The sequence below is a fragment of the Aedes albopictus genome, chromosome 1 (genome assembly GCF_035046485.1).
Source record: "Aedes albopictus strain Foshan chromosome 1, AalbF5, whole genome shotgun sequence".
NCBI lineage: Eukaryota > Metazoa > Arthropoda > Insecta > Diptera > Culicidae > Aedes > Aedes albopictus.
Genome location: NC_085136.1, coordinates 132,639,056 through 132,665,569, shown reverse-complemented (window position 1 = coordinate 132,665,569; position 26,514 = coordinate 132,639,056). Strand labels below are relative to the sequence as shown.

The following is a 26,514-nucleotide window of genomic DNA, read 5'->3' as shown; positions in this document are numbered from 1 at the left end:
GAAAACACACAAGGTTCACTACACCATTGCTCCGATTGGCGCAGTAAGGGCAAAATACTGTGGAGCGCGCCGTGGTACTCCACAAACTCCGTCAGCATTTTTATTGGACGCTCGTCGCCATTCATTCCTAGGAATGGTAAGCATATAGCCGCATCACACCATGAATTAGGGGTCACCTGTTAGTGAACTCTTACCGTCGGAAGTGGCAATCCGTAGTGTTATTCTTAGCCAAAAGACCAACCGACGCAATTTTGGCCCAATGACACCCCGACTGATGGTGTTTGTGCTCACTGGTGACCGACCGCAACGACACCAGTAGGGGAATATTCGGATGAATTGAACAATTTCTTAAATACCTGAGTTAGTAGAATATTTTATCCATTTATTTTGTTTACTTCTGGTAGCGTAAAGAAGCACTTGGAGAGTTGATGATAATCGTCTTTAAAATAAATCTTTGGCTTTTAGTTTCAAGCTCCGCACAGAAAAATAATTGTTTCAGCATATGATAGTTAACGATAGAAATTCGAAACTGAGACCATTGTAATCCTACTGATATGTTGTTTAGTTTTGTTGGGGTTTAGCTGAATCGAAGAAACTCATTCGGAGGCTTTTGCAGTTTAAGAAATATCAGTGGTTTTGCAGCTCGTTATACATCGATTTCATTTGTTTTTTACCTTCTATCAATCTACCACTAGTTCTAGACGTGAAAGTATACAAGTCTCAATCCTGACGGACTTAAGTCGACGCAGTGGTCAATGTTTTCCCATAGTCGGGCATTGCACTAAGTTTCATGGGTTCGTAGTATCGGGATCGACCCCCGACGGAAGGATCCGGATAGCTGTAGTAGGACTGCTGCTGATGGTGGTGCTGCTCCTGTTCCATCATACTGCTGCTGTTATTCTGATTTTTAAACATGTCTCCATTGTTGTTGTCGTGTGTTTTACCATTGGATAACTTGCATTCTAGTTTCACCTCCGTTCGGTCCTCGCTGACGGAAGATGGTTGTTTGACGCCACCACCACCGCCGTAGAACTCGTTCACAATTCCATTGCCGATTGCGGCACCTTCAGTTTGCTGTTCATATTACAGAAGAAGAAAAACCAAAAATTACAATTCTGCGTGTAGGCTCGAATATCCCAAAAAAAAAAGAATAACAACCAAACCACTTTCGCCTCTATCGAGCTATCTTAATTGCTAATTGGAATCGCTTCGGAACCAATTTGCCATAATGCACACATTTCGGGCCGCCAAGTTACAAGTACAATTGAATTGCTCGTTGCAACGATTTCGGTGGCACCCGAAGTTACTGCGCCACCGCTTGGAGACTCGCAGGTGGTCGTCCTTTTTTATTCCTGTGTGTTGTTGCATTTGAAATCAAGAAACTACAACGATGCAATGTACGAGTTAAAAGAGGGGTGTAGCACAAGTTGCAATGAGGAGTGAGTGATGAATTGCCTAATTGCATGACGATTACCCGTTTTTTCTGCTACCTAACGGTGATGTTGTTGATTTCGGTAGGTAGGTATATATTTTTTTTCTTTCGATGAAATGCTTGTGCCCAGCTAAATGTGCGGAAATGGGAATCAAATGGGGAAACTGATGCCGTCAACCGGAAGGTAAAAATCAAATTAGCCAATGTTTCACCTCTTGATGACGTATTGAATTTTTGGTAGGGCGCTGCATTGAAAGGAGGTAATCTAATTTAAAAGTTTGAGGTTATTGGGGGATTCGTCTTACTAGAAAGCGAGTGGATGGTGGAAGTGAATGTAGGGGAGCCATTCCAGTTGTGAATTTAACAATACCCACAGAATCGTCTTTTAAGAATTGTTCATGCTACCATTACATCCTAACAGGGACAAAGCCTTTATTGCAGCTTATTGTTTATTTAACAAATCCAATGTTATAAAGGTTTTTTGGTTGCTGTTTAGTTGTCGACTATAAATAGATCTACGGCTCACTTAGTCCGGTGGTAAGAGTCCACAAAACAGTGTAACCTCAATTCAAGATGTGAAGTGACCCGTGCCGAAGAATGAATGTTCGTGGAGGTGAAAAGGGCGAACGGCCAGCGTAGCGAATCCCATTGATTCTTCGGCTAGCGAGTGGGGGGGGGGGGGGGGGGGGGGGGGTAATTTGCCCAACAGTCACCAGAACAGGGAGGTCCAGGTAGTGTGGGGTTAAGGGCCGTCTTCTACAACAAAACTGACAGCCAGCGGACTATTCTTTCCTCGACCCACTAATCAACATTCTCATGGTCGCCAAACCCTTCGCCTCTCGAACTACCGAAAAGGCATTGCTTCAGAGAGGGTCTAGTGCACATCGCACCCTCAAGGTTAGCTGCGTAGTCTGCAGCAAAGGACATCGATGACTTTCTTTAGGAAGTGCACCATGGACGCATGCTGGTGCTAAGCCAATTTCCAGTGTGGTCTTAAGCGCGCCCTTTTTCCTCGGTAGGCAGGCAGGGTCAACCAACACGCCTGCACCAACAACTTTGTAAGTAGGTATCAAGAACTGATACTTGCGAGCACAACGATTTGTCCTTCCCGCACAAACTGATACGCGCTCGCAACCCTCAGGCACATTAGTCTATAATTACTTTCCAGAACTTTGTACAAGTACCCGACTATCCCCAGACACAAGAGCCAACGGGCGCTATTGATCGTATTCCTTACATCCAGAGTCACTACTGCATAGTAGAGAATTCACCTTATCTTACACTGGAGTGCTATCCCGGCGGTTTTTGTAATCAACAGGATAGCGTCAACCTCCCCTTCCGGAAGGCGAACTGGTTTTTAAAGCTTGATCAATTTTCATAAGGTATTCTCATGGCATCCATACTTTACAATTATAGCGAAATTTTATAAGGTGTTTTGATGAATTTCGGTAGTTTACTTCACTGAGGGTACGATGCGGAATTCGTAAGTAAGAAAAGTGAAGAAAATTAGTTTCCAAAAAAGAGGCCTATACTATGGGAAGTGGTAAAACTATGGCAGTATAGGAATTACTCCCATCCCGGCCAGCACGAACAGAAGTGTTCCCAAAGTGCCAAGTGTTGTGACTCGAACTGTGTACCCACCAACCATTTCAATCGAGGTGCTAGGGTCCAATGAAACAAGTGCGGTGCAAAACGGATAACGACATTCCGCCGTGTGATCAACACGAATCTAAAACAAGTTGATTCACATCGAACCCTGATGAAGATCCCAGGACCGAAACGTTGGCAATAATCTAAAACTATCAATGCTTTTCTGTGACTGAAAGCCGAAAAATACCAAGTTATTCTTATAAGTACTAAGCATCTAACGAACGCAGTTGGTGATGAAGAAAGTAAAAGGAAACCCCAAATCATCGACTATTACAACTCAACCATAAGGGTGCAATTGACACTGTTGATCGAAGGCTGGATTCGTACTCCGTAAAAAGAGCAACTTGGAACTGGAGAACAGTTGCTGTTTGTAGCAATATTGATCCCAGCATCAATCATGCGTTCATCATTTTCCAAGAAGTAAACAAGACGTCTAGCAGGAAGGAAGACCAGAAATCGATTTTCATGCGTGAATTGGGAACAGCCCTCCTAAGCGGCCATCATCCTCTCACATTGCGAATGATTCAACAACATCACCGGCTGACGAACCATGTCGAGGCAGATGTTCGTTCTGCAGAACATCCCCGAAAAAGGACACAAAATACTACAGTACATGCACAAAATGCTCAAAATTTGTTTGCAAAACTCACTCCGAAGTTCGATGCCCAGGCTGCCGCTAACTTGCTTGATATAAAATGTTATTATCATTGACAATGGTTTTAAATAAGAAAAGAATTAAATAAAAGATAAACATTAAAATTGAAATGTTTCAAATTTTTCTAAGACATGATCTGAGCACTATATATTAATTCAGACAATTGTTAGAAATTTGTTGCCATTAAAGGACGACATTTTGTACCACACTTATGTTTAAGCTTATATTCTGCTGAGCAATTTTGACAAATAAAGTATCCTTTCAAGCGGTAAAAATGAGGCTCACGACACAGTGTCGTCGACACTTAGGCCAAACAAATATGAACTCTTGCGCCAAGTAGCGAGTGAATTTTTAACTACAATGTTTTCGGTGTGAAATCATTAATTCTAATAAATCTATGTGTCCATTTGAATTTTTATATTAAAACACAACTATTTATTTTACGATGCTACCGCGTCGAACATAACACACTGAATGATCAACGTTTCTTGGAAGAGCCTGCAAGTGTTTGCATCAGCTCGTATAGTTTTCCCGCGTTTTTAGTCTTCCAGAATCTTTCCTCGCTCTCGCTCTACACACGCTTTTTCTACTCCTATCCTACTCCAATAAACTACATGCGCATCTCACTTTCTAATAGTCCTGAAGCAGCCTCATCCTCTCTCTTTTCCTCCTTCACATTTTTTCGGTGCTCTCGAACTAGATCGAACTCTACAACCATCCAAAATCTCGCGCTATTTTTTTTTCTTTGGCCCACTTCGCGTTTGTCGGAGTAAAAGCTTCCTTTGTAACTTTGCCCAATACAGTTTTCTTCTAAGTGGTCCAGAACACAATGTATTCGACACTTAGACCATTCTAGTAGCTTATAAGACCACTACACTATGGGGGATTCCCATACAAGCATGCGGACAAAAATATTTTCGTCATATTTTCGAGGATTTATTAGTATTCTGTAGTTGGTTCGACTAAAATATATTGTTTATGAACATTTTTAAACATCACGACCAAGTTTTGAAAAGGGCATATTTTCAATATGGTCAAATAACTGATAATATATAAAAAGTTTGAATTTGTTTTATTTTTTAAATTTTTATTTTGTTTTTTTTTGTGCTTAGAATGATCAACACTATTGTGTAGTTACTTTCAAAAATGAATTCCAAGGGAATTTGCTTAGAATGTTTGAGAATCGTCGTTTAATCTCAAGGGGTGCGCCCGGGCGGTCTCGCGCGTAAAAAACGCTGAATCTCGCAAGACCGCAATTTACTGCAGCATTTCACATACAAAATCATTAGAGGAGACCTAAAGCTTGATCATAAACTGATTTTGAGCCTGGGAATGTTTGGAAAAAAAAGATGCCGATTATCAAAATTTGACTCTCATGCCTTTTTCAACTTCTTCTTCTTCTTGTACCTTTTTTCATACAATGGTTCAATTATTTCACAAAACCACGTGTTTGTTGGAAAGCTTGCTTCATTATCTTACCTATGATGTACTGAAACCAATAGATAATGATGATAATAATTAGAAAATATCGATTTGAAATTATGTGTTGTTTTTTTTGCGAAAATTACATTTTTCAGCTTTACTCAATTTTGATACTCAATATCTTTGTAACTACATCAGAAACTTGAAATTCTAGATTTCTCTTTAAAAAAAATAAAAAAAATATATCCTATGCGAAAAATCTTAGTCTTCTGAGCATGTTGGCACTGAGTTTTTTAGAAGCGGAACCACAAACGCTGTAGTTTCAGGGCAACTTTAACTGAAATATATTTCTGTGTTAGTGTTACAAAAACGTATAATAAACTAAGTTTTACTCACAAATCTTCAGTATTTGCTTCACCTGAATATCTCCCTTAGCTCGCAACTTCTAGGTTAGGATTGACTGTTTAGATTTAAGACATAATTTAAGATATAATGCATGTAAATATAGGTTTTTAAGAGATAACCGTGGGTTTTACTTACATTAATAGTTCAATTGTTGTAGAAAAATAAGTTTTAATGTGTTTTTGTCCCACTAGTTTGAACCAATCAATCAACTCTCTGCATGTATAGAAACTAAGAAAAATATTGAGTTAATTTTCATGTAATACCAAACACTACGAATTCAATCTCACATTAGGCGGTTGCGCAGTTAGTTTTTACACCTCACCGATATAATTTGACTATACAAAGCAAAATATAAGAAATAAATTCAGAAAATCAATTGCATAAGCAGAGATACGTTTGGCCACATGCACGTTTGTTTTGGATACATGAGCAACGTCGATCTTCCTTTGTTATCCATTTGGGTTCGAAAGGTTCGATGCGAGAGATGCAATCGGGCTTTTCGAACATTAGAGCTGTTCGCCGTCACATTCCCCCTCCCGTGAACGGCTACGATGTCCTAGTCCAGGTTCACCATGTTCAGCGACGTCGAGCAGCGCCAAATTCACCGCCGGGCGACGATGTAATCCTCCAGCTGTCCGTACCCATGCTTGGCGGATCCTTCCATCCGCACCTGGCACTACCTTCTCAATACGTCCTCTTGTCCATTGGTTACGAACGGCTCCATTCACTACAAGCACCAAATCGCCTACTGCAATATCCTTCACTCCTTCGAACCATTTGGACCGCCGCGATATTACAGGCAAGTACTCTTTGAGCCACCTTCTCCAAAATCCATCGGCCAAATGCCGGGCCAACTTCCAGCTACTCCTCAGGGTCGCCCGATACTCCGTTGGTAATACCGACAGTTGCTTGACCCCACTGGAACTCCCCAGCAAAAAATGGTTGGGGGTAAGGGACTCCTGATCGGCAGAATCTATGGGGATGTACGTCAATGGCCGTGAATTTATTATTCCTTCCGCTTCGATGATAACAGTTTCGAAAGTTTCATCGTCGGGTTTCCTTGTAGCTTCGAGGAAAGTACCGATGGCCGTCTTTACAGAACGGACCATTCGCTCCCATACTCCCCCCATATGAGGAGCTCCAGGTGGATTGAAAGACCATTTTGTATTAGTGTTGGTGAAGACTGCGGCAAGTGTCTGGTTACGCTCCGCGATCTGTTGCTGCAGTTTGTTGTTAGCACCATGGAAATTGGTTCCATTATCGCTGTATATTTCCACTGGCGCACCTCGGCGAGTGACAAATCTACGTATCGACAGGATGCAGGACTCGGTTGAGAGGGAGTGGACCACTTCCATGTGGACGGCACGAATGCTCAGACATGTGAACAACGCGATCCACCTTTTCACATTGCTCCGACCTTGTTTCACCAGTACTGGACCGAAGTAGTCGAGGCCTACATACGTGAAGGGTCGTATAAATGAAGTAAGGCGTACCTTTGGCAATGGAGCCATTACTGGCGATGCAGGCATAGATTTCCACAGGCGACACCGCATACAGTTCTTTGATACCTTCGCCACTAACGCCCGCATTTTTGGTATTTGATATTGTTGCCTCATTTCATTGATTACCGTTTCTCGATTTGCGTGTCTATACCGGCGATGAAACCAATCTACCAGCAGGCTTGTGATGGCTGATTGTTGCGGAAGTATTGTTGGGAACTTTGCTTCGTATGGTACATGCGGAGCTAGATCCAGACGGCCCTGCATGCGAAGTATGCCAAACTCATCCAGAAAAGGGCACAGCTTGTAGATCTTGCTTGATTTGGTCACCGTAGTACAATTCTCCTGTCCAAGAGCTTCCAATTCTTCCGGGTAGTATTCGTTTTGCGCTTGCTTCCACGCACTTCGTTCGGCTGTTATCAATTCAGTTTGGGTAAGACCACCCAATTCCAGCGGAAAACCTTGTTGTCTCCGCTTAATATTGTCGATGAACCGATGAACGTATCCTAAAGTTCGGTGGAGCCGCTCCCAACGACTAAAACGAGCCGCATCTACGACCTGGTGCGACACAGAAGCATGAGTATTGCAGGATCTGATTTCTTCTAAAGTCGGGAAAGAATCTTGCTGCTGTTGTGGCCACATATCCTCCGGCTGGTGTAGGAATTCTGGCCCACGGAACCAAACACTGTTTCCACTTAAGTCGGGTCCATTTCCCCACTTTGTTGCAAGGTCTGCTGCATTTGATTTGGTAGGAATCCAGCGCCATTCATCAACCTCCGTCGTAGACAAGATTTCTGCTACACGAAAGCCTACAAACTGATGATACTTGCGATGATCGGAATTTATCCACGCCAGAACTGTTCGAGAGTCGGTCCAGAGCACTCGCTTGGTTACGGGAAGACCATGTATATTTATGACGCTGCTTAACAACCGGGTACCTAGTACAGCCGCCTGGAGCTCCAATCGAGGAATTGAAAGCATCTTAAGTGGCGCCACTTTTGCCTTTGCTGACACTAAAACAGTTTCTACGCCTTTGAGCGTTGTCACTCGAAAGTATACTAAGCTAGAATAAGCTGATTCGCTTGCATCCACAAATACGTGTATTTGCAGCGTTGAGTACATTTCCTGGTTAGCACCGTCAAAGTAGCAACGAGGGATGCGGATCGAGTTTAACTGCGGGAGGTATCCGGACCACATTCTCCATCGTTCACACAAATGGTTGTTGACAGTGTCATCCCAGCCAATTCCGGAAGCCCATATGTCCTGCATCAGAATCCTTCCATGTATTAAAAAGAATGTCATGAGGCCCAGAGGATCGAAAAGGCTCATCACAACCCGCAGAACTTCCCGTTTCGTGGGAACGTGTGTATCAGCCAGTACCGCTTGTAGATTTCCACGCAGTTCGAGAGAGTAAGTGAAGTGATCACTACTAGGAATCCATCTCATACCGAGGATGGATTCAGCACATTCTTCCTTTCCTGCTTGGAATATCTTCTCCATTGCTGTTGATTGCGCTCCCACACTTTCGGCGATTTCGGGTTTGTTGGACAGGAAATTCCGTATTTCAAACCCGCCTTTTGCGTGGATTTGCTTTACTTCCCGTCCGACTGTTACTGCTTCCTCCATCGTACCAAAGCTGTCAAGGTAATCGTCGACGTAATGGTGACGAATAATTGCATTTGCTGCCTTCGGATAGTTGCCAGCGAAATCCCGTGCATTGCGGTTTTTGACATATTGGGCGGAACTCGGGGAACATGTGGACCCAAAGATCGCTACGTCCATCACGAATATAGTCGGTTCCACGTTCGGCTGATCTCGCCAAAGAAACCTTTGGAATTGTCGATCCTCCTCTCTAATCTGGATACGGTGGAACATTTCCTTTATATCGGCGGCTAAGGCGTACTGGAACATCCGGAAGTTACTGAGTACGGCTGGCAACGACGTCAACATGTCTGGACCTTTCAGCATAGAGGAGTTGAATGATACACCATCTACCGTCGCTCTTGCATCCATGATCAGTCGTACCTTGTCTTTCCGAGGGTTGACGACTATCCCCAGTGGCAAATACCAACACTTCTCTGGCTTTGTGCTGGTAAGTTCATCCTTCGTGGCTTCGTGCGCGTACTGCTTCTCCAAGTAATCACGTATAATCGTACGCACGCATTCATACAGATGGTCGTTGTCGCGAAGCTTTCTCTCCAAACTGCGAAGCCGCCTGTAGGCCATTCCATAGCTGTTTGGCAGCTGTACATTGTCCGTTTTCCAGAGGAGACCCGTCTGAAATCCGGTGGAAGTTCTCCTAGTCGTCGCTTCCAATATTTCCCTTGCGCGTCGTTCTTCATCGGATTCTAGGTGAGCAATCGGCGATGTTATCCCAGAATTATCCAACGCCACGTAGTTTCTAACTAACTGGTTCAATTCTTGGTCTTGATTGGTCCATCCTCCAACATGAAACCCACAAGTGACCGGCCCCACATCTCTGGGTGACCCTCCATAGATGCTCCACCCTAAACGGCATTTGGCTGCCATGGGGTGACCCCAATGTCCTTCGCGTATTTTTAGTGGTATTGTGAGTTTCAGATTGTCAAGACCAATCAATAGCTTGGGCGCAACTTGCTCATAGTCGTTCATGGGTAGCCCACGAAGATGAGGATACTTTGCCGCTAGGCCACGATAACTCAATGACTGCTTTGAAAGTTTCAATTTTCCGACTGTGCGAGCGTCCATAAGCTTGAAATGTTGGTTTGCTTGTGATCCAGTTATATCCACCTGAAGCCGTTGAGATTTGGATTCATTGCGCGTGATATTCCCTGTCCATAGCAGCTGCAGTGGTTCACTTGGTCCTGAAATTCCAAGTTTGGTAGCGACGTCATCCTCCAGTAGCGTTAGTTGGGAACCCTCATCGATGAACGCAAATATATCGATCTTCCCATTTGGCCCGTAGAGTGAAACCGGCAATAATCTAAACCAAGGGCCCTCAGCAAATTGTTTTTGGTCCAAGTGGCTAGTAGACACCGCAACTGGCGTGACCTGTGCCGACGTATGTAGAAGCGTATGGTGTCGCAGTCGACAGCCTGCAATTCCACATCCTTGCCAAGTTCTACAAGGCCATCTACCATGTTGATTCAAGCAGGTCCTACACAATGAGTTCTGGTTGACAATTTTCAGTCTTTCGTCGGCGTTTAGAGATTTGAATCGGTCACAATCATGGACACGATGGCCTTCTATTCCACACACCACACAGGACCTTTTATTAGGTTTTTCCGTTGGACTACTGCTGTTGAAAAGCGCATTTTCTTCCATGCACGGTGTTTCTGTATGAGATTGTACGTAACCGCGGTCCTTCGATCTTGGCTGTGGTTTGAATGGTTTGCTTGTTGGATGATCGTCCGCAACGTCAAACGCCAGTTCCACGATAGAGTTCATGAATGTACCAAATGTCCTCAGATCAGCATCTACTCTAGCACCTTTATAGGCTGCCCACTTCATCCTGTAGTCCACCGGCAGCTTACCGACCAGATCATGAAGAAGAGAGGGGTTCATTAGGTGCGGATATTGTTTCGCGGTCTTCAGGTGCTCAACAAGGTTGTCAACCGCCATTCCGAAGTCGATGATACTCTCCAAATTGTCCATCCTCGGTGGTGGAAGATGCCGGATCTTTTCAGTGAGCGCCCGGATCAAGGTTTCCGGTCGACCATAGCGTAACTGTAGAGTCTTTATTACATGCGGAACACTAGCTGGCGTTAGAAGTCTTCCACGAACCATTTCCAGGGCCGGCCCTTTTAGACAACGTTGCAGTCGAATGAGATTCTCATCCTGAGAAAAACCGCAGGTGGCAGTAGATCTTTCAAAATTGCTGACCCATATTGGCCACTCTTCTGGGTTGCCTGAAAAAACTGGAAGATCTTTTCCCATGACTTGACGAGCGGCAATTTGACGATTTGTTGGACCCTGTTCCATTTGATCCGATATGCGTAAATTGTCGCTATCGGTACAATCTCGTTGGAGTTGTGGGCACGTTTGCTCGTAGAATACGGTTGTTTTCTCGTTCCTTCTCTGCACGTTGTCGCCAACCGCCCGCTGGTGTAGATCGTTGGCCTCATCTGTGCTAGCGTTCGGATTGCGACGAAACTCAGCTGCGTCCTCCTTACCATCTGGTTCACCTCCAAATGCTGCGAGTTGTTCTTCGTTGCCTTGCTTCATCAATCCCAGCCTGCCGAATGAGCTCGCTAATTTCACGTTCGTCGTATCAATTATCGCTGATGGAATATCTCGGTTTTTCTCTGTCTGCTGTTCCGTAGATTCAAGCCACTTGTTCACTTTTGCACCCAACTCAGATTCACTTTGACCGACGCTCGACGCACGACTACTTCCGCGCTGAGATTGCTCGCGAATAAGTTTAGCCTTCTCTTCCAACGATTTCTTCTTGATTGCCATCTGACTCCTACGGAACCTCAACTCCTCAGCTGTTTTCATTTCGAGAAATATCTTTTCTTCCGCCAACTTTTTCGCCTCTATCTCTAACTCGCGATCTCTAATCAATTTCTCCTGGGCAATCTGTCTAGCTCTAATCTGCTTCTCTTCCTCTAGTTCTAGCTCTTCTAACTTCTGCTGTTCGTTTAAAACCTCGAGTTCTAAAGCAAGACGGGCCCTGGCACTAGACGAGACGCTTACGGTCTTACTGACATTCGTTTTCTTAGATTTATTGGTACTTGCTCTGCTGCCGGCCGTTTTTGTCGTCTTCTTCGTAGCTCCGGCGGGCACGATCAGGCTAGCACCGCCTCCCGGGTTGGTCGTCGAAGTAGTTTTCGGGGTGAGGCCACAGGGTTGACACTTCCACAACTGGGTTTTAACGGTAGCATCAACTTTCGCGCAGCTGTAGTGATACCAGGCACTACAATCATCGCACGCCACCATATCGTCGATGTGGTCTGGGCGGTTGCAGGCCATGCAGCTTCGTTGGTCCTGTGGATCATTCACTCTCGCAGTTGCCATGCTGAAGGGATCGATGAAGATTTTTAAAGATTGTTGGCACTGAGTTTTTTAGAAGCGGAACCACAAACGCTGTAGTTTCAGGGCAACTTTAACTGAAATATATTTCTGTGTTAGTGTTACAAAAACGTATAATAAACTAAGTTTTACTCACAAATCTTCAGTATTTGCTTCACCTGAATATCTCCCTTAGCTCGCAACTTCTAGGTTAGGATTGACTGTTTAGATTTAAGACATAATTTAAGATATAATGCATGTAAATATAGGTTTTTAAGAGATAACCGTGGGTTTTACTTACATTAATAGTTCAATTGTTTTAGAAAAATAAGTTTTAATGTGTTTTTGTCCCACTAGTTTGAACCAATCAATCAACTCTCTGCATGTATAGAAACTAAGAAAAATATTGAGTTAATTTTCATGTAATACCAAACACTACGAATTCAATCTCACATTAGGCGGTTGCGCAGTTAGTTTTTACACCTCACCGATATAATTTGACTATACAAAGCAAAATATAAGAAATAAATTCAGAAAATCAATTGCATAAGCAGAGATACGTTTGGCCACATGCACGTTTGTTTTGGATACATGAGCAACGTCGATCTTCCTTTGTTATCCATTTGGGTTCGAAAGGTTCGATGCGAGAGATGCAATCGGGCTTTTCGAACATTAGAGCTGTTCGCCGTCACAGAGCAACTTTGCCGAAGACGGTAGCTTTGCAGTAGCTTTATAAGTGGTCCAGAACGCGAGATATATGACGTTTAGACTAAACTGGAAGCTTCAAGAGCACTAGCACCACGCAGTGAGTGATTTTCAAACTAAATTGTTTCCTATGCGAATGCTGTTAGTCTTCTGAGCAACTTTGCTTAAGACAGTACCCTTCTAAGTGATCCTGAGCGCGAGATTTACGACGTTAAGGAGATACTTCAAAGAACACAAATATGGCTGCCACAATGGCCGAATTGGTCCCCTACACAGCTAATCGCGTTCGGTAATTTTTACCGAAATCTCAACCGCTGAGCGTTCGGTAATGGATTTTTAACGAAATTCTGTAAAAAACAAACAAATTTCGGTAAAATGTTATCGTTTATCTGTCAAACTCTAACGAACTTCGGTAAAAGTTGTTACTTTTACCGATTTTTTCCTGTAAATCAAACTTAACGGTTGAGATTTCGGTAAAACATTACCGAAGTCGGTGATTTTTTCTAACTGTGTACTCAAGTTTTCAATAGTACCAATCTTTAAAATTCGTAAACAAATGCTCTCGATTATGAAAAACTGCCTCTTTTTGGAAGTGAGCAAAGCCAGGAAAAACAAGAGCGGCTTGGTTCGATGCTTCGTTCGTCAGATTTGTGCCTCTAAAGTTTGTATGCAGAATTGGAATGGGTTTTCTTGATGTTTCACCTTAAGACTAAACTGAAATTTCCAAAGAACCCACGCAGTGAGTGATTTTCAAACTAAATTGTTTACCATGTGATTGCTCTTAGTCTTCTGAGCAACTTCGCCGAAGACAGTGTCCTTCTAAGTGGTTCAGAACGCGAGATATATGACTTTAAGACTAAAGTAGAAGCTCATAAGAACACTATGCAGTGAGTGTTTTTCGAACTAAATTGTTTCCTATGTGAAAGGTCTTAGTCTTCTGAGCGATTTTGCCGAAGACTGTACCATTCTAAGTGGTCTAGAACGTGAGATATACGACGTTCAAAATAAAAATGGGATCTCCTAATCTCCTTTTGAGCAATTTTGCCGAAGACCACGCCGAAGACAGTATCCTTCTAAGTGGTCCAGAACGCGAGATATTCCACAACTACTGGCAAAATGTAATGCTATCCCACATGTCTGACATGGTGCCCTGTGTAGCAGATTCCCGGTGGCCAATGTTCCCGGAACCACTCTGTGTTAGCATATCAACACATTCTTGACGAAATTATCTTTCAAATTAGACATTGGTCATTTGAATACACCAAAACCTCCATTTAGGTAATGGGTCGGGACTGCCTAAATAGAATTTTTACCTAAATGGATTCATTACCTAAATGGATTCAGTTCATTACCTAAATGGAATACAAGGTTGCAAAGAAGTTTAACTAGGGAGAGTAACTCGAATAGGAGATTTAAAGATGGTCATGCGGAGTTTCAGAGAACTTTCAAGGGAGTTTCTGTAGGGGAGGGGCTTCAGGGGCGTTTTCGGGGGTTTTGAAGGGTCTCAGGTGAGAATTGTCATGCAAATGACTAGCTGGGCGCGGAACACAAAAAACCCTGAAAAATTCCGCCAGACTGAAAAATTGTTGAATGTCGGGTCAATGTCGGGTAAATTTTTATCGTATGTTGGGCCACTGTTGGACCAACATCGAACAACTGTTGGGTCTATGTTGGGTTTGGAGGCCAAAATAAAAACAGGTGAATGATAGGTTAATGTCGGGTATGACGTCATCACTCCAACTGTTCTGAACACAACCAAATTCTATTTAGGTAACGTTACCTAAATGGAGGGACCTAAATAGATTTTACCTAAATGGATCCTACCTAAATGGAGGTTTGAGTGTACACAGATCGAAAAAAGAATGTGAAATTCTGTGACATATAATGTACATAATTGTTGCGTGGGATATCGCAGAAGTTTACATGACATATCATGTAAAAGTCATGAAATATCATGTAAACTTCCATTATATGTCATGTAATTCAGCATGACTCTGAGTGTTTACATGACATATAACACAAATTTACATGACATATCATGCAATACCATCATGACAATAAGTTTACATGATCAAATTGAAGTTTACATGACGTGTAAATATCATTATTTTTATCTGTGTAGGTAAAAAAACCGGCGCGTTTTCGGTCATCGGGTTACTTATAAAACAACGGTTTTAATTATAGCCGACGTTTCGAGCGTTTATTCACTCATCTTCAGGGCAAACTACAATTTACATACAAAGTTTGAGTAGTCAAGTCATTTGTTACATAAAACATAAAATTACTCACATTAAAGGTTGTTTTTAGGTCAAGTGGGTTTGAACATGGACAATTTGAACGGCTGACAACATTACACTGAAATTATAATCACACATATAAATTTCGGACCTAATGACTTGATTCCTTTTCAATTAACAAAACTTTGAACGGAGCACAAACTTACACAGCTTTCACCTAGGCACATCTAAACAGGTTTGAATCAAAATGTCTGTGAGTGGAGACGTCAAAACGAAACGATGGAACAGAAAAGACATTAACAGAAACAGAGCATCACAGCGTGCTTTGACGATGTTCTGCTATCTCTCTCCGTGCGTGATTGAGTGCAGAAGACCCGAGTAAACAACACTCAGATTGCTTGTGTCGGTTCTATAGTTAACCGTTTTGTTGTCACAGAAAATGTGACACATTCCAAGAATTTGAAGTGCGTTTAAACGATTGTCCTGGTCAAGAATCTTTGTTCCAGGCAAATCGAATCGGTGTTCGTTAATTGAAAATGAATCAAGTCATTAGGTCCGAAATTTATATGTGTGATTATAATTTCAGTGTAATGTTGTCAGCCGTTCAAATTGTCCATGTTCAAACCCACTTGACCTAAAAACAACCTTTAATGTGTGTAATTTTATGTTTTATGTAACAAATGACTTGACTACTCAAACTTTGTATGTAAATTGTAGTTTGCCCTGAAGATGAAAGAATAAACGCTCGAAACGTCGGCTATAATTAAAACCGTTGTTTTATAAGTAACCCGATGACCGAAAACGCGCCTGTAATTGCTAATTACCATCCAAACGGTCGTTATTCCATCAATATCGGTAAAAAAAACATCATTCTATAAGAGCTTGAATTTCTGACTCATAATGACCCGTAACTATTTTTTAATGCCCGAAACAGGTTAAGATCCTTGCTTGTGTTTGACTTCGTGGACGCAAAGTCGATGATCTTGCCAAGCTGCTGTTCAGCCACCTCTATTGTAGATAGCCCATCTCTTTTTTGGTTGATGACCCTCATCAACCATGCTCCGTCCAATATCTCCACCAACAAGCTAGCCGGGGAATAGATCGGAGCTCCCACATTGGAGCTGCGTGCGCAACTTCCCGCTCCTGACTCCTCGCTTCTCCTTAATGGAGATCTAGCCAACCCACTTTTTGCGAAGGGGTTAACCTCGCCATTGCCACTACCTCCTGATTGATTTGTTTGTTTGTTTCAATTTATCTTCATTTAATCCCACGAGTTTGAGCTGCAAAACGGTGAGTCGATAAGGAGAGCGTCCAACATAGCTCTGGTCCTCACAAGTTCCTACCTCATGATTCCACGGGTCAAGCGACGACAAAGGCCATCAGATAAGAGTTGTGTGCTTAGCTGGTAGTGCAGCCTGGGCACTGTTGTCCTTCTGACTTCAGCTAGATTGAGGAGGTACGACCCGAGCGTCTGTTCAACAAGAAGGTGCGGCTCAAACAGCGTCTGTTCTGGCATATAGCGGCTTAGTAAGAAACGCTTCACCACGCCCAGCTAGATCCAAAGTGGTAGCCCCATCAGCGTGGTCATCCCAGTGTTTGTTGGGACGTTAAACAGTGCTGGCACGATGGGACAAGAGTGTTGGCGTAGGCCCAATATGCCACCTGTAAAAACCCCCTTTGCGAATAACATAGGAGAAAATACGACTCGATACAATCGGCAAAGACCCACGCGAAAAAATAAGGACTACGATTGGAAACTTGGAACATGGAATTGCAAGTCACTAGGTTTCGCTGTGACAGGATAATTTACGACGAATTACATCCCCGCAACTTCGACATCGTGGCGTAGAAGGAACTTTGTTGGACTGGACAGAAACTGTGGGAAAGCGGGCATCGAGCGGCTACCTTCTACCAAAGCTGTGGCACCACAAATGAACAGGATTTATAGTGTTGGGCAAGATGGGACAACGTGTAATCGGGTGGCAACCGATCAACGCAAGGATGTGCATGTTAAGAGTTAAGGGCCGTTTCTTCAACTACAGCGTCATCAATGTCCACTGCCCATACGAAGAGATACCTGATGACGAGAAAAAAGCGTTCTACGCGCAGTTATAGCAAACATACGATGGTTGCTCGCCGCGTGACGTGAAAATCGTTGTCGGCGACATGAACGCGCAGGTAGGAAGGGAGGAAATGTACAGACATGTAATCGGGCCAAACAGCCTGCACCCGTATCGAATGATAACGGCCAGCGATGCGTAAACTTTGCAGTCTCCCGTGGTATGGTAGTCCGAAGCACCTTCTTCCCCCGCAAAGATATCCACAAAGCCACCTGGAGATCACCCGACCATCAAACAGAAAATCAAATCGACCACGTTCTAATCGACGGTAAATTCTTCTCGGATACAACCAAATGTCCGCACATACCGCATAGCGAATACTTTAGATTCGGATCACTATTTAGTCGATATATGCGCATGCGCTCAAAACTTTCGACAGTTGTCACCAAGCGTCGAAGTCGAACGCCGTGGCTCAACATCGAGCAGCTGCGTAACGTAAACCTTGCTCAAGACTACGTGCATCAGCTAGCAGTGGCCCTATCAACGGAGAGCAGCTTGGCACAGATACACTTGAAGATGGTTGGGGGGACATCCGATCCGCCATAGGTAGTACCTCGGCTACAGCACTAGGCTTCGCGACTCCGAATCACAGAAACGACTGGTACGACGGCGAATGTGAACAGTTGAAAAACGAGAAGAATGCAGCATGGGCGAGAATGCTGCAACACCGTACGAGAGCGAATGAGACCCGTTATAGACTGGCGCGGAACAGGCAGGCAGAACTCAGTCTTCCGGATGAAGAAGTGCCAGCAGGAAGAACGAGATCGCGAAGCGATGGAAGAGCTGTTCCGCGCTATGGACAAATGAAAGTTCTACGAGAAGCTGAACCGCTCGCTCAGAGGCTTTGTGCCACAAGTCAACATGTGCCGAGATAATCACGGGAATACTCTCACGAGCGAGCGTGAGGTGGTCGAGAGGTGGCGGCAGCATTACGATGAATACCTCAATGGCGACGTTGTAAGTAGGTACCGAAGGTGGCGTGGTAACAGATCTAGGAGTATGTGCACAGGACGCAAGACTTCCGGCTCCTGACCTCCAAGAGATTCAGGAGGAGGTTTGCCGGTTGAAAAACAACAAATCCACTGGAGCAGATCAACTACCAAGCGAGCTTCTAAAATACGGTGGAGAAGCACTGGTTAGAGCACAATACTAGGTCATTACCAAGACTTGGGAGGAGGAGGTATTACCGGAGGAATGGATGGAAGGTATCGTGTCCCATCTACAAAAAGAGCGATAAGTTGGATTGCGAGAACTATCGCGCGATCACACTACTGAGCGCTGCCTACAAGGTACTCTGTCAAATTTTATGCCACCGTCTGTCACCGATTGCAAGAGAGTTCGTGGGACAATATCATGCTGGATTCATGGGTGAACGCGCTACAACGGATCAGATGTTCGCCATCCGCCAAGTGTTGCAGAAATGCCGCGAATACAACGTGCCCACACATCACTTGTTCATCGATTTCAAATCGGCGTATGATACAATCGATTGAGAACATGGCAGATTATGCACGAATATGGATTCCCGGATAATCTGATACGATTGATCAAGGCGACGATGGATCGAGTGATGTGCGTAGTTCGAGTATCAGGGACACTCTCGAGTCCCTTCGAATCTCGCAGAGGGTTACGGCAAGGTGATGGTCTTTCGTGCTTGCTATTCAACATTGCTTTAGAGCGTGTAATTAGGAAAGCGGGGATAAACACGAGTGGAACGATTTTCACGAAGTTCGTTCAGCTGTTTGGTTTCGCTGATGATATTGATATTATAGCTCGTAAATTTGAGACGATGGAGGAAACGTACATCCGACTAAAGAGTGAAGCCAGGCGAATCGGATTAGTCATTAATGTACATGATGGCAAAGGGCTCCAGGGAGGAATCACCGCGCCCGCCACCCCGAATTCATATCGATGGTGATGAAATCGAGGCGGTTGAAGAATTCGTGTACTTGGGCTCACTGGTGACCGCCGACAACGACACCAGCAGACAAATTCAGAGACGCATTGTGGCAGGAAATCGAGATTACCTCGGACTCCGCAGAACTCTACGATCGAACAAAGTTCGCCGTCACACGAAGTTAACCATCTACAAAACGCTGATTAGACCGGTAGTCCTCTATGGGCACGAAGCATGGACCCTACGTGCAGAGAACCAACGCGCCCTTGGAGTTTTCGAACGGAAGGTTTTGCGTACCATCTACGGCGGAGTGCAGATGGAGACGGGACTTGGAGAAGGCGAATGAACCACGAGCTGCATCAGCTGCTGAGAGAACCAACCATCGTCAATACCGCGAAAATCGGAAGGATACGGTGGACGGGTCACGTCATCAGGATGTCGGATAGCAACCCGACTAAAATGGTTCTCGAGAGTCATCTAACCGGTACAAGTAAACGTGGTGCGCAGCGAGCTAGATGGGTCGACCAAGTGGAGGACGATCTGCGGACCCTACGCAGAGTGCGGAACTGAAGACAACCAGCCATGGACCGACTGGAATGGAGACGCCTTCCATGTACAGCAGAGGCCTTAGCCTGATCGATAAGTGGTAAGCAATATAAAATGAATAAATAGAAGAATTAATATAAAACAAACACACACTGTCACAACCACTAGAGTGTTAATCTAAATCTAAGCTAATCTAAACACCACTTAAACACGCGGAGAAGACAAATCACGATAAATAGAGGTTCGTCAATGCTGAATGAGGATTGAAGTTCCACACAACAAATAAATTTCAAATTGAACAATCAACCCACAAAAGTCACTGACATTATCATAATCGTTTTATGGTCACCATTCACTCTGCCGCAACAAATTACGATGCGTTAAAAAAAAAATACGTAACCCAACCAGCAGCAATAGAGATATGCGTTCTTTGCGCCCCCACCCACCATCCATTTTTTGTGTTTGTGTTTATCGATAGTATCTGCGCTACCCGAAGTTTGCTCTTCCGGAAATGTAAGCGATAGTTCCGTCGGAGACGGGTTGGTCATTGAAAGAAAACAGAAATCCTGCTCCGAAGAGCACAGCGGGTGAGGGTAGCGGACGGACGGGTCACTTCCCCAAAGCATACACCAAACAACCCAGATAGCCGGGTAGTCGGAGTAGCCGGGTGAAAGCGAAAAAAATATCATAATTTGTAAGGGTGTGACGAGTTCCAACTTCCAAGGGGAAGGCAAAGTAAAAAAAATAAAAGGGGAAAGCGCCCAACCAGGCTCACACACAGACAATTTACGACCGATCCATATCGCCGGATGAGTTTTGTTATTTTTATGCTTTTTTATGACTTTATTGAATTTGATTTGCCGTCACGTCCGTTTCGGCAGCAATTTCCTCTTATTCGAATTTGGGCGGAGGGCGAGCAACAGCAGCGGGATCGTCTTTCACTTTTATGTTTTTTGTGTGAACCCCCACAGTAAACTGAGCTGGTGGGTCAACCAAAACAAGATTAGAAGCGATTATCATCTCTGATTTCGGACGTTGACTGCGTTTCTGAAGTGGTCGAAAGTGGTTTAAGTGGGGGTTCAGTAATTGAAACGGAAGCAGATTAAAATGCAGAAGACAGAGGAGTCAGCAGATCAGGAAGAAAAAGTATCGCGCGGATCGGTGGGACTGCACGGGCCCGGTACCGGTCCCGAAGCTGTCAACCAACCTGAGTTTACGTACCCGATCGACGTGACCTAGCTGCGATTCCATGGCGTTGATGTCCGTTTTGAGGCGCAGCATTTGCGACTCGACTCGGGCGTTCTCTCTCTGCAGTTCGGAGATTTCCGCTTCCAGCGAGAGCAGATCTTCACCGTTGGCGGCGGGACCGGTCGTCTGATGGTGCGACGGCTGATCGGCTGCGGTGGATTGCTGCTGGTAGGTTTCTTGCGGAATGTAAGTATTTGGTGGAAGTTCAGTATCTCGTAGGGAATGATTGCTAGCTTCACTGCTGCGAGTGTCATTGGACGTAACGAGTTCGTTCATTCCTGAGGAAAATTAAACTGTTGATTGATTGTTAAAAAATCTAGAAACAATGACTTACCGTTGTAGCTCTTGGACATCCTCTCCGTATCATCATCGATGTATTTCATCTTCTTGTGAACTGGGGACACTGATAGAGAAGTATACTTGATAAGTATAACACAGATATCATTGAGGCCATCTTCAATTACCTTCACAACCAGGTGTGGTACAACCGGATTCACTGCCGAACGTTAATCCTCCGATTGGTGTTCCACCGGTGTCAATAACTCGCAGACGGTTTCTACTGGCGATCGGACAACCTGAGGCGCTGTGAACAGGTTGAAGAGAAAAATCGTTACTCATGAAATGGATGGAATTGATCGAAGGAGGTCCATTTACCTTCGGTGGGATAGGAACTTTCCAGTCGAATGACCAGATCCATCACAACCGGGAATAGGGCATCTGAAACAATAACTTGAGCTCAAATTATATCTGTCGGTTATTGTAATTTGCGAGGAGAAAGTTATCAATCTGTAACACCATGAAAACCATCACTTCGGTTCCAGCACTGTATGTTGGTTGTATTCTTATGTCGTTTTCGGTTTTGATTCAGTTCCAACCTGGGTTGGAATTAATTTGATTGGTTGGTTTGGTTGGTTAGTAATTTGATTAATTTTTGATGGCCATGTCAGTATCTCCTCCAACAATTTTCTGAGGACTTTCACTTAAATTCTCCAGAATTTCTCCTGGGAGTTCCTCTGCTTTCTTCCCGGGATTCCATCACGGATTAACCTGGAATATCTCCTAGAAACCCTCCCGGGAAATCTCCGCGTATTCCTCTTGCGATTCCTTCCTAGATTCCGCCAAGAGATCCTGCTGTGATTCCTCTCAGAATTTCTTAAAGTTGTCCTCCTGGTTTTTCTCTCAGAACTTCAAGAAGTTTCTCTCAAGAATCTGCACATCTGGAACCTCATTGAAATACCTTTAGGGAACCCTTCAGAAATTCGTCCACTGGGGCTTAAGACACTGAATCCTCTTAGGATTTTCTATGCAAGTTCCACCAGATTTTTTCAACGGTTTCACATGGTGTTGATCACGTGTTTCTCCAGCAGCATCTTCCAGGAATATACTGAGGACTCCTCCAGAAACGACTTCCTTGATTCCTTCTCTAAGCGATTTCACCAGAATACCTGAAGATTTTTTTTATCTGTATTAACGAGATTTTTAGCCCTAGGCTAGTTCATCTCGGGACCCACGCTTTACTTCCTTTCCGAAGGAAGAACTCACATTTTGCGAGTTTGACGAAAGTGGGATTCGATCCCAGGTCCTCGGTGTGATGGTCAAGTGTTCTAACCATCACACCAGATCCGCTCCCTACCTGAAGATATAGTAATTCTTCAAAACAATTTTTCTAACGATTTCTTAGTTATTTTTATGGAGGTTTCCTTTGGTTTCTTTCAAATATTTCTCCCTTGGATTTCTGCAGAATTGTCTGCATGAATCACTTTCTTGTTCAGAAGTCTCCTGGAATTCTTTACGCTCATCCACACTGGATTTCTCCATGGATTTGTATTGGATATTTGTTTCAGAAATACATTTAGGGAAAATCTTCAAAACAGATCTCTAAAATTTCCTAAGTATCGACAGGAATTCTTAAAGGGGTCTACTGACAAATTCAATTAGAATTTTCACCTATGATCGCTCCAAGGATATCTGCAGAGATTTTTCCCAGATTAATCTCCGAAAATCTTTTTCATGTAATTTTAATGGATTCTTCCAGATATCCCCCAAGAGATTTCTGCAGGTTTTTTCGATGATTCGTCATAAAATTTCTCAATAAAAAACTTTCTGTGGTTATTTAGGATATCCGCTAGGATTTTTTTTTTCAGACATTTACCGCAGGACCCTAGGAATTGATCCCGGCTTTCCTCCATGGATCGACAATGGGATTCCTCCAGGGATTGCTCCAAGTATCCTTCTAGGCATTGATTTTGGGAATCAAGCAGAGGAATCTCCTCCCGCAAACATTCTTCTCTGTATTTGTCCAGAAATTTGCCTAGCAATATCCTCCGAAACTCTTGCAGGCAATGATCCCAGGATTCGGGGTTTCTCCCGGTATCTCTCCAGGGACTTCCACACATGAGATATTCTCAGAATACTCTCCTTGAGGTTTATAGGGGTAGGGGGATTGTTAGCGAGGATCTAGAGGGTTTCTATTGAAAGGGAAGTATAGATAGGGAAGGTAATAAGAGTATAAGGGACTGAAAAGAGTTAGCAGAAGGGATTTCATAGGAAGTACATATGGGGTTTCGGGTTTCTATGGGAGCTTCAAAGAGTTTGGGTAGTTTCAGAGGCTTCAAAGAGTTTGGGTAGCTTCAGGGGACGTGCCGAAATTCCTCTAAATATCGAAAAAACACCATGGAACATCCCAAAAAAAAACCCTTTTGACACTACCTGAAACCGCCCATGAAACCGCCTCAGACCACGCTGAAATCATGAAAGCATTTTTTTTTTGTAAAAGTTCCTGAAATGCCCATGAAATCCCCTGAAACCAATATTAAGCCACTTGAAATTTTTTGGACCAATACATGAATTATCATGAAAAATTGCACAACGCTTTTGAAAACCACGGCCCCTGAAACACAGTAAAAGCCCCCTGATAGGCCCTTGAAATTTTTTGAATGATGGTCCCTGCGGCACCCCGTGCAAGATCATCGGGATTTCCTCCAGGAATTTCTAGGAAATTCCTCCAGTTCCTCGGGAGCTCCTCCAGAAGATATTCGAAAAATCAGAAAAGAGGGATTTTCAAGGAACTCCTGAAGAAATTCCCGGAGAATTCCTGAAGAAAATTTCGGCAAACACCTGGAAGAATTCCCGAGGAACGCCTGTAGGAATTTTCGATTAACTCCTGGAGGAATTCGGGAAGAATTCCTGAAAAAAGCATACAGGGACTGGAGGAATTTCAAGGAACCCCTAAAGGACTTTCGAGGAACTTCTAGAGAAATTTTCGTGGATCTCCTCAAAAAATTTCCAAAGAACTCTTGGAGGAATTCCCTAGGAACTCTTTGAGGTGTACCCAAGAATCCCTTGCAGAGATTTCCGAGGAACTCTTTGAAGAATTTCCGAGGAACTTCTGCAGGTATTTTCGAGGAACTCCTGGAAGAATACCCGAGGATCTTTTGGAGGAATTCCCGAAAAATTTCTGGAGAAATTCCTGAGAAAATCCAGGAGGTATTCTCGAGGAACTTCAGAAGGACTTCTCGAGGAACTTCTGGAGGAATTCCGAAGAATACATGGAGGAATTTCATAAGAACTTCTGGAGGAGTTCCAGAGGATCTCATAGAGGAATTCCTGAAAGAGTTCCCAAGTAACAACTGAATAAATTTTCGGCAAACTCCTGGAGGAATTTCCGAGAAACTTATGGGAGAATTTCCAAGCAAAATAATTTTTGAGGAATTCCTGAAAAATGTTTTGCAATATTCCTGAGGGACTCGGAATCCCAACGAGCTCCTGAAGAAATTCCGAGACACTCCTGGAGGAAATCCCACGGATCTCCTAGAGGAATTCCCGAGGAACTCCTGAAAAAACAAATCTCGGTAAACTCTAGAAGGTTCCCAAAAAAAATCCCGGGGAACTTCTGTAGATATTTTCGAGGAACTCCTGGAGGAATTCCCAACGAATTCTAGGAGTAGTTCCCGAAGAATTCCCGAGAAAACCCTGGAAGAGTTCCCGAGGAACTCCTGCAGGAATTCTCGTGGAGCTCCTGTAGGAATTCCGAGAAACTCCTGGAGGCATTCCGAGGAACTCCTGGAGAAATTCCCTGAGATCTCCTAGAGGGTTTACAAGAAACTTCTGAAGGAATTCCCGAGGAACACTTGAAGAAATTCTCAGCAGACTCCTGGAGGAATTCCCGAACAAATCCTGGAGGAACGCTCGACGAACTCCAGTTGGTATTTTCGAGGAATTTCTAGAGGAATTTCCTAGGAACTACTGGAGATATTCTCAAGGATCTCCTGAGAAATTCTCGGCAAACTTCTGGGGGAATTCAAGAGGAACTCCTGGAAGAAATCACGAGGAGTTTCTGGAGAAATTTCCGAAGAACATCTAAGAGAACTCCCGAGAAACTCTTGACGTAATTTCTGGAGACATTCCCGTGGAACTTTTGGAAAAATCTTATGTTGAGTGTGTTGGTTGTTTCTTAATTTTTTTGTTGATCTAAAATTATTCATATATTGTATCATATATCCTAAATTTCCAAGAAATGGTAGTCGTCATATTTGAATAGTATTTTAACTAAAAACTGCTTCAAAGTTTGCACCAACATAAAGACCGAAAAATTAGGAACTGGATGTTATCAACAAATATTGAAACGCATTTCATCCGATATTGTTCCACGATTTGAATTATTGGTTTCAATCAACAACATAAGTATTATTTTTCAGCTTTCAAAAGTCTTCTAAAGTCTTCACATAATTTGAAATGTCTTCAATATGTCTTCACAAAAATTAATGTCTTCACAGAAGACCAAAGGGCCGATTCAAATATGACGTTCATCATTTTACGGAAATTTTAGATCCCCCCTCCTTCCCCCCTCTGCTACGCTATTTTGTATACCTTATACATGGAGTGTCAGACTTTCTCAGGCCCCCCCCTCCCCCCTAAACGATGGACGTCATATTTGAATGAGCCCAAAGGTCTTCAAATAGAAGACATGTCTTCATATCTGCCATTCCTGGTCATGTGTGCAGTGGTTGCTATACACGGAACCGCCAAACTACCCAAAATTCCATAGTTCGGCCCAATAAGTCAAAATTTGAGTACATCGATTAAACTCACGCTAGGTAGATTGCCTTTACCCCCAGCTAAAAAATATACTCAAGAGTAGGTAAATTCAACCTGAGACCCCCTTCATTCAACTCAATTTTGAGTAAACAGACATTTACCTTGGGGTCAAGGATCCCCTTTGGGTGGATGCATCTCTGTTTGTTTTTGACAACATCGGTGAGCCAGAGAGGGAAAACAACCTAATTTTGGGTAATGAGTTTATTCGATATATTCAATTTTGAGTAAAATCGGCCCAAATATTAGGTAGTTGGATTTTCTGTGTAGGGATGCCAACATTGACAGTTTGACAGTTCATATTACAGGTAAACGCACTAGATCGCCTGCTGTGGTTAGTCCCATAACCACAGCTCCGTGCAGTCAAAACTACTCGGAGAAACTCAAGCCCCTGAATTTAAAAAATTTTAAACTCACTTTTGAGTTCTTTTTTGTCGTCTCTCTCATCCACTCTCTTTGTTGTTGACAGAGAACGAGGAGCAAAACAACCCAACTTTGACAGTTCGGTACGGGAAGCCAAAATTGAGTTAACAGCATTGAACTCAAATTTGAGTATTTTGAACTATCAGTTGGGTGAAAAAACTTAGCCGGTAGGTACTTTATCACACGGGAGCA

At 43.6% G+C, this 26,514-nt stretch overlaps 2 protein-coding genes across 2 annotated transcripts in view; both read right to left on the bottom strand.

Moving 5' to 3' along the window:
- Window positions 1-380: 380 nt before the first annotated feature.
- LOC109422996 (myelin transcription factor 1-like) overlaps window positions 381-26,514 on the bottom strand; it is a 90,816-nt gene continuing 64,682 nt past the window's right edge. The window contains exons 8-12 of the mRNA XM_029861614.2: window positions 21,460-21,522; window positions 21,270-21,388; window positions 21,140-21,208; window positions 20,779-21,083; window positions 381-1,074 (exon numbers count right to left, since the gene is read on the bottom strand). Coding sequence (XP_029717474.2) covers window positions 736-1,074; window positions 20,779-21,083; window positions 21,140-21,208; window positions 21,270-21,388; window positions 21,460-21,522 — 895 coding nt within the window. The 3' untranslated portion in view covers window positions 381-735. The remainder of the gene's footprint in view (window positions 1,075-20,778; window positions 21,084-21,139; window positions 21,209-21,269; window positions 21,389-21,459; window positions 21,523-26,514) is intronic.
- LOC134291810 (uncharacterized) lies at window positions 5,258-12,742 on the bottom strand. Its single transcript, XM_062860280.1, has 3 exons — window positions 12,506-12,742; window positions 5,852-12,446; window positions 5,258-5,792 (listed from the first exon to the last, which is right to left on the bottom strand). The coding sequence occupies exon 2, from the start codon at window positions 12,056-12,058 to the stop codon at window positions 6,071-6,073; it is 5,988 nt and encodes a 1,995-aa protein (XP_062716264.1). The 5' UTR covers window positions 12,059-12,446; window positions 12,506-12,742; the 3' UTR covers window positions 5,258-5,792; window positions 5,852-6,070.

Coding starts and splice junctions, on each gene's coding strand:
- LOC134291810 (XM_062860280.1), bottom strand. CDS start 12,058: ATGGCAACTGCGAGAGTGAATGATCCACAGGACCAACGAAGCTGCATG.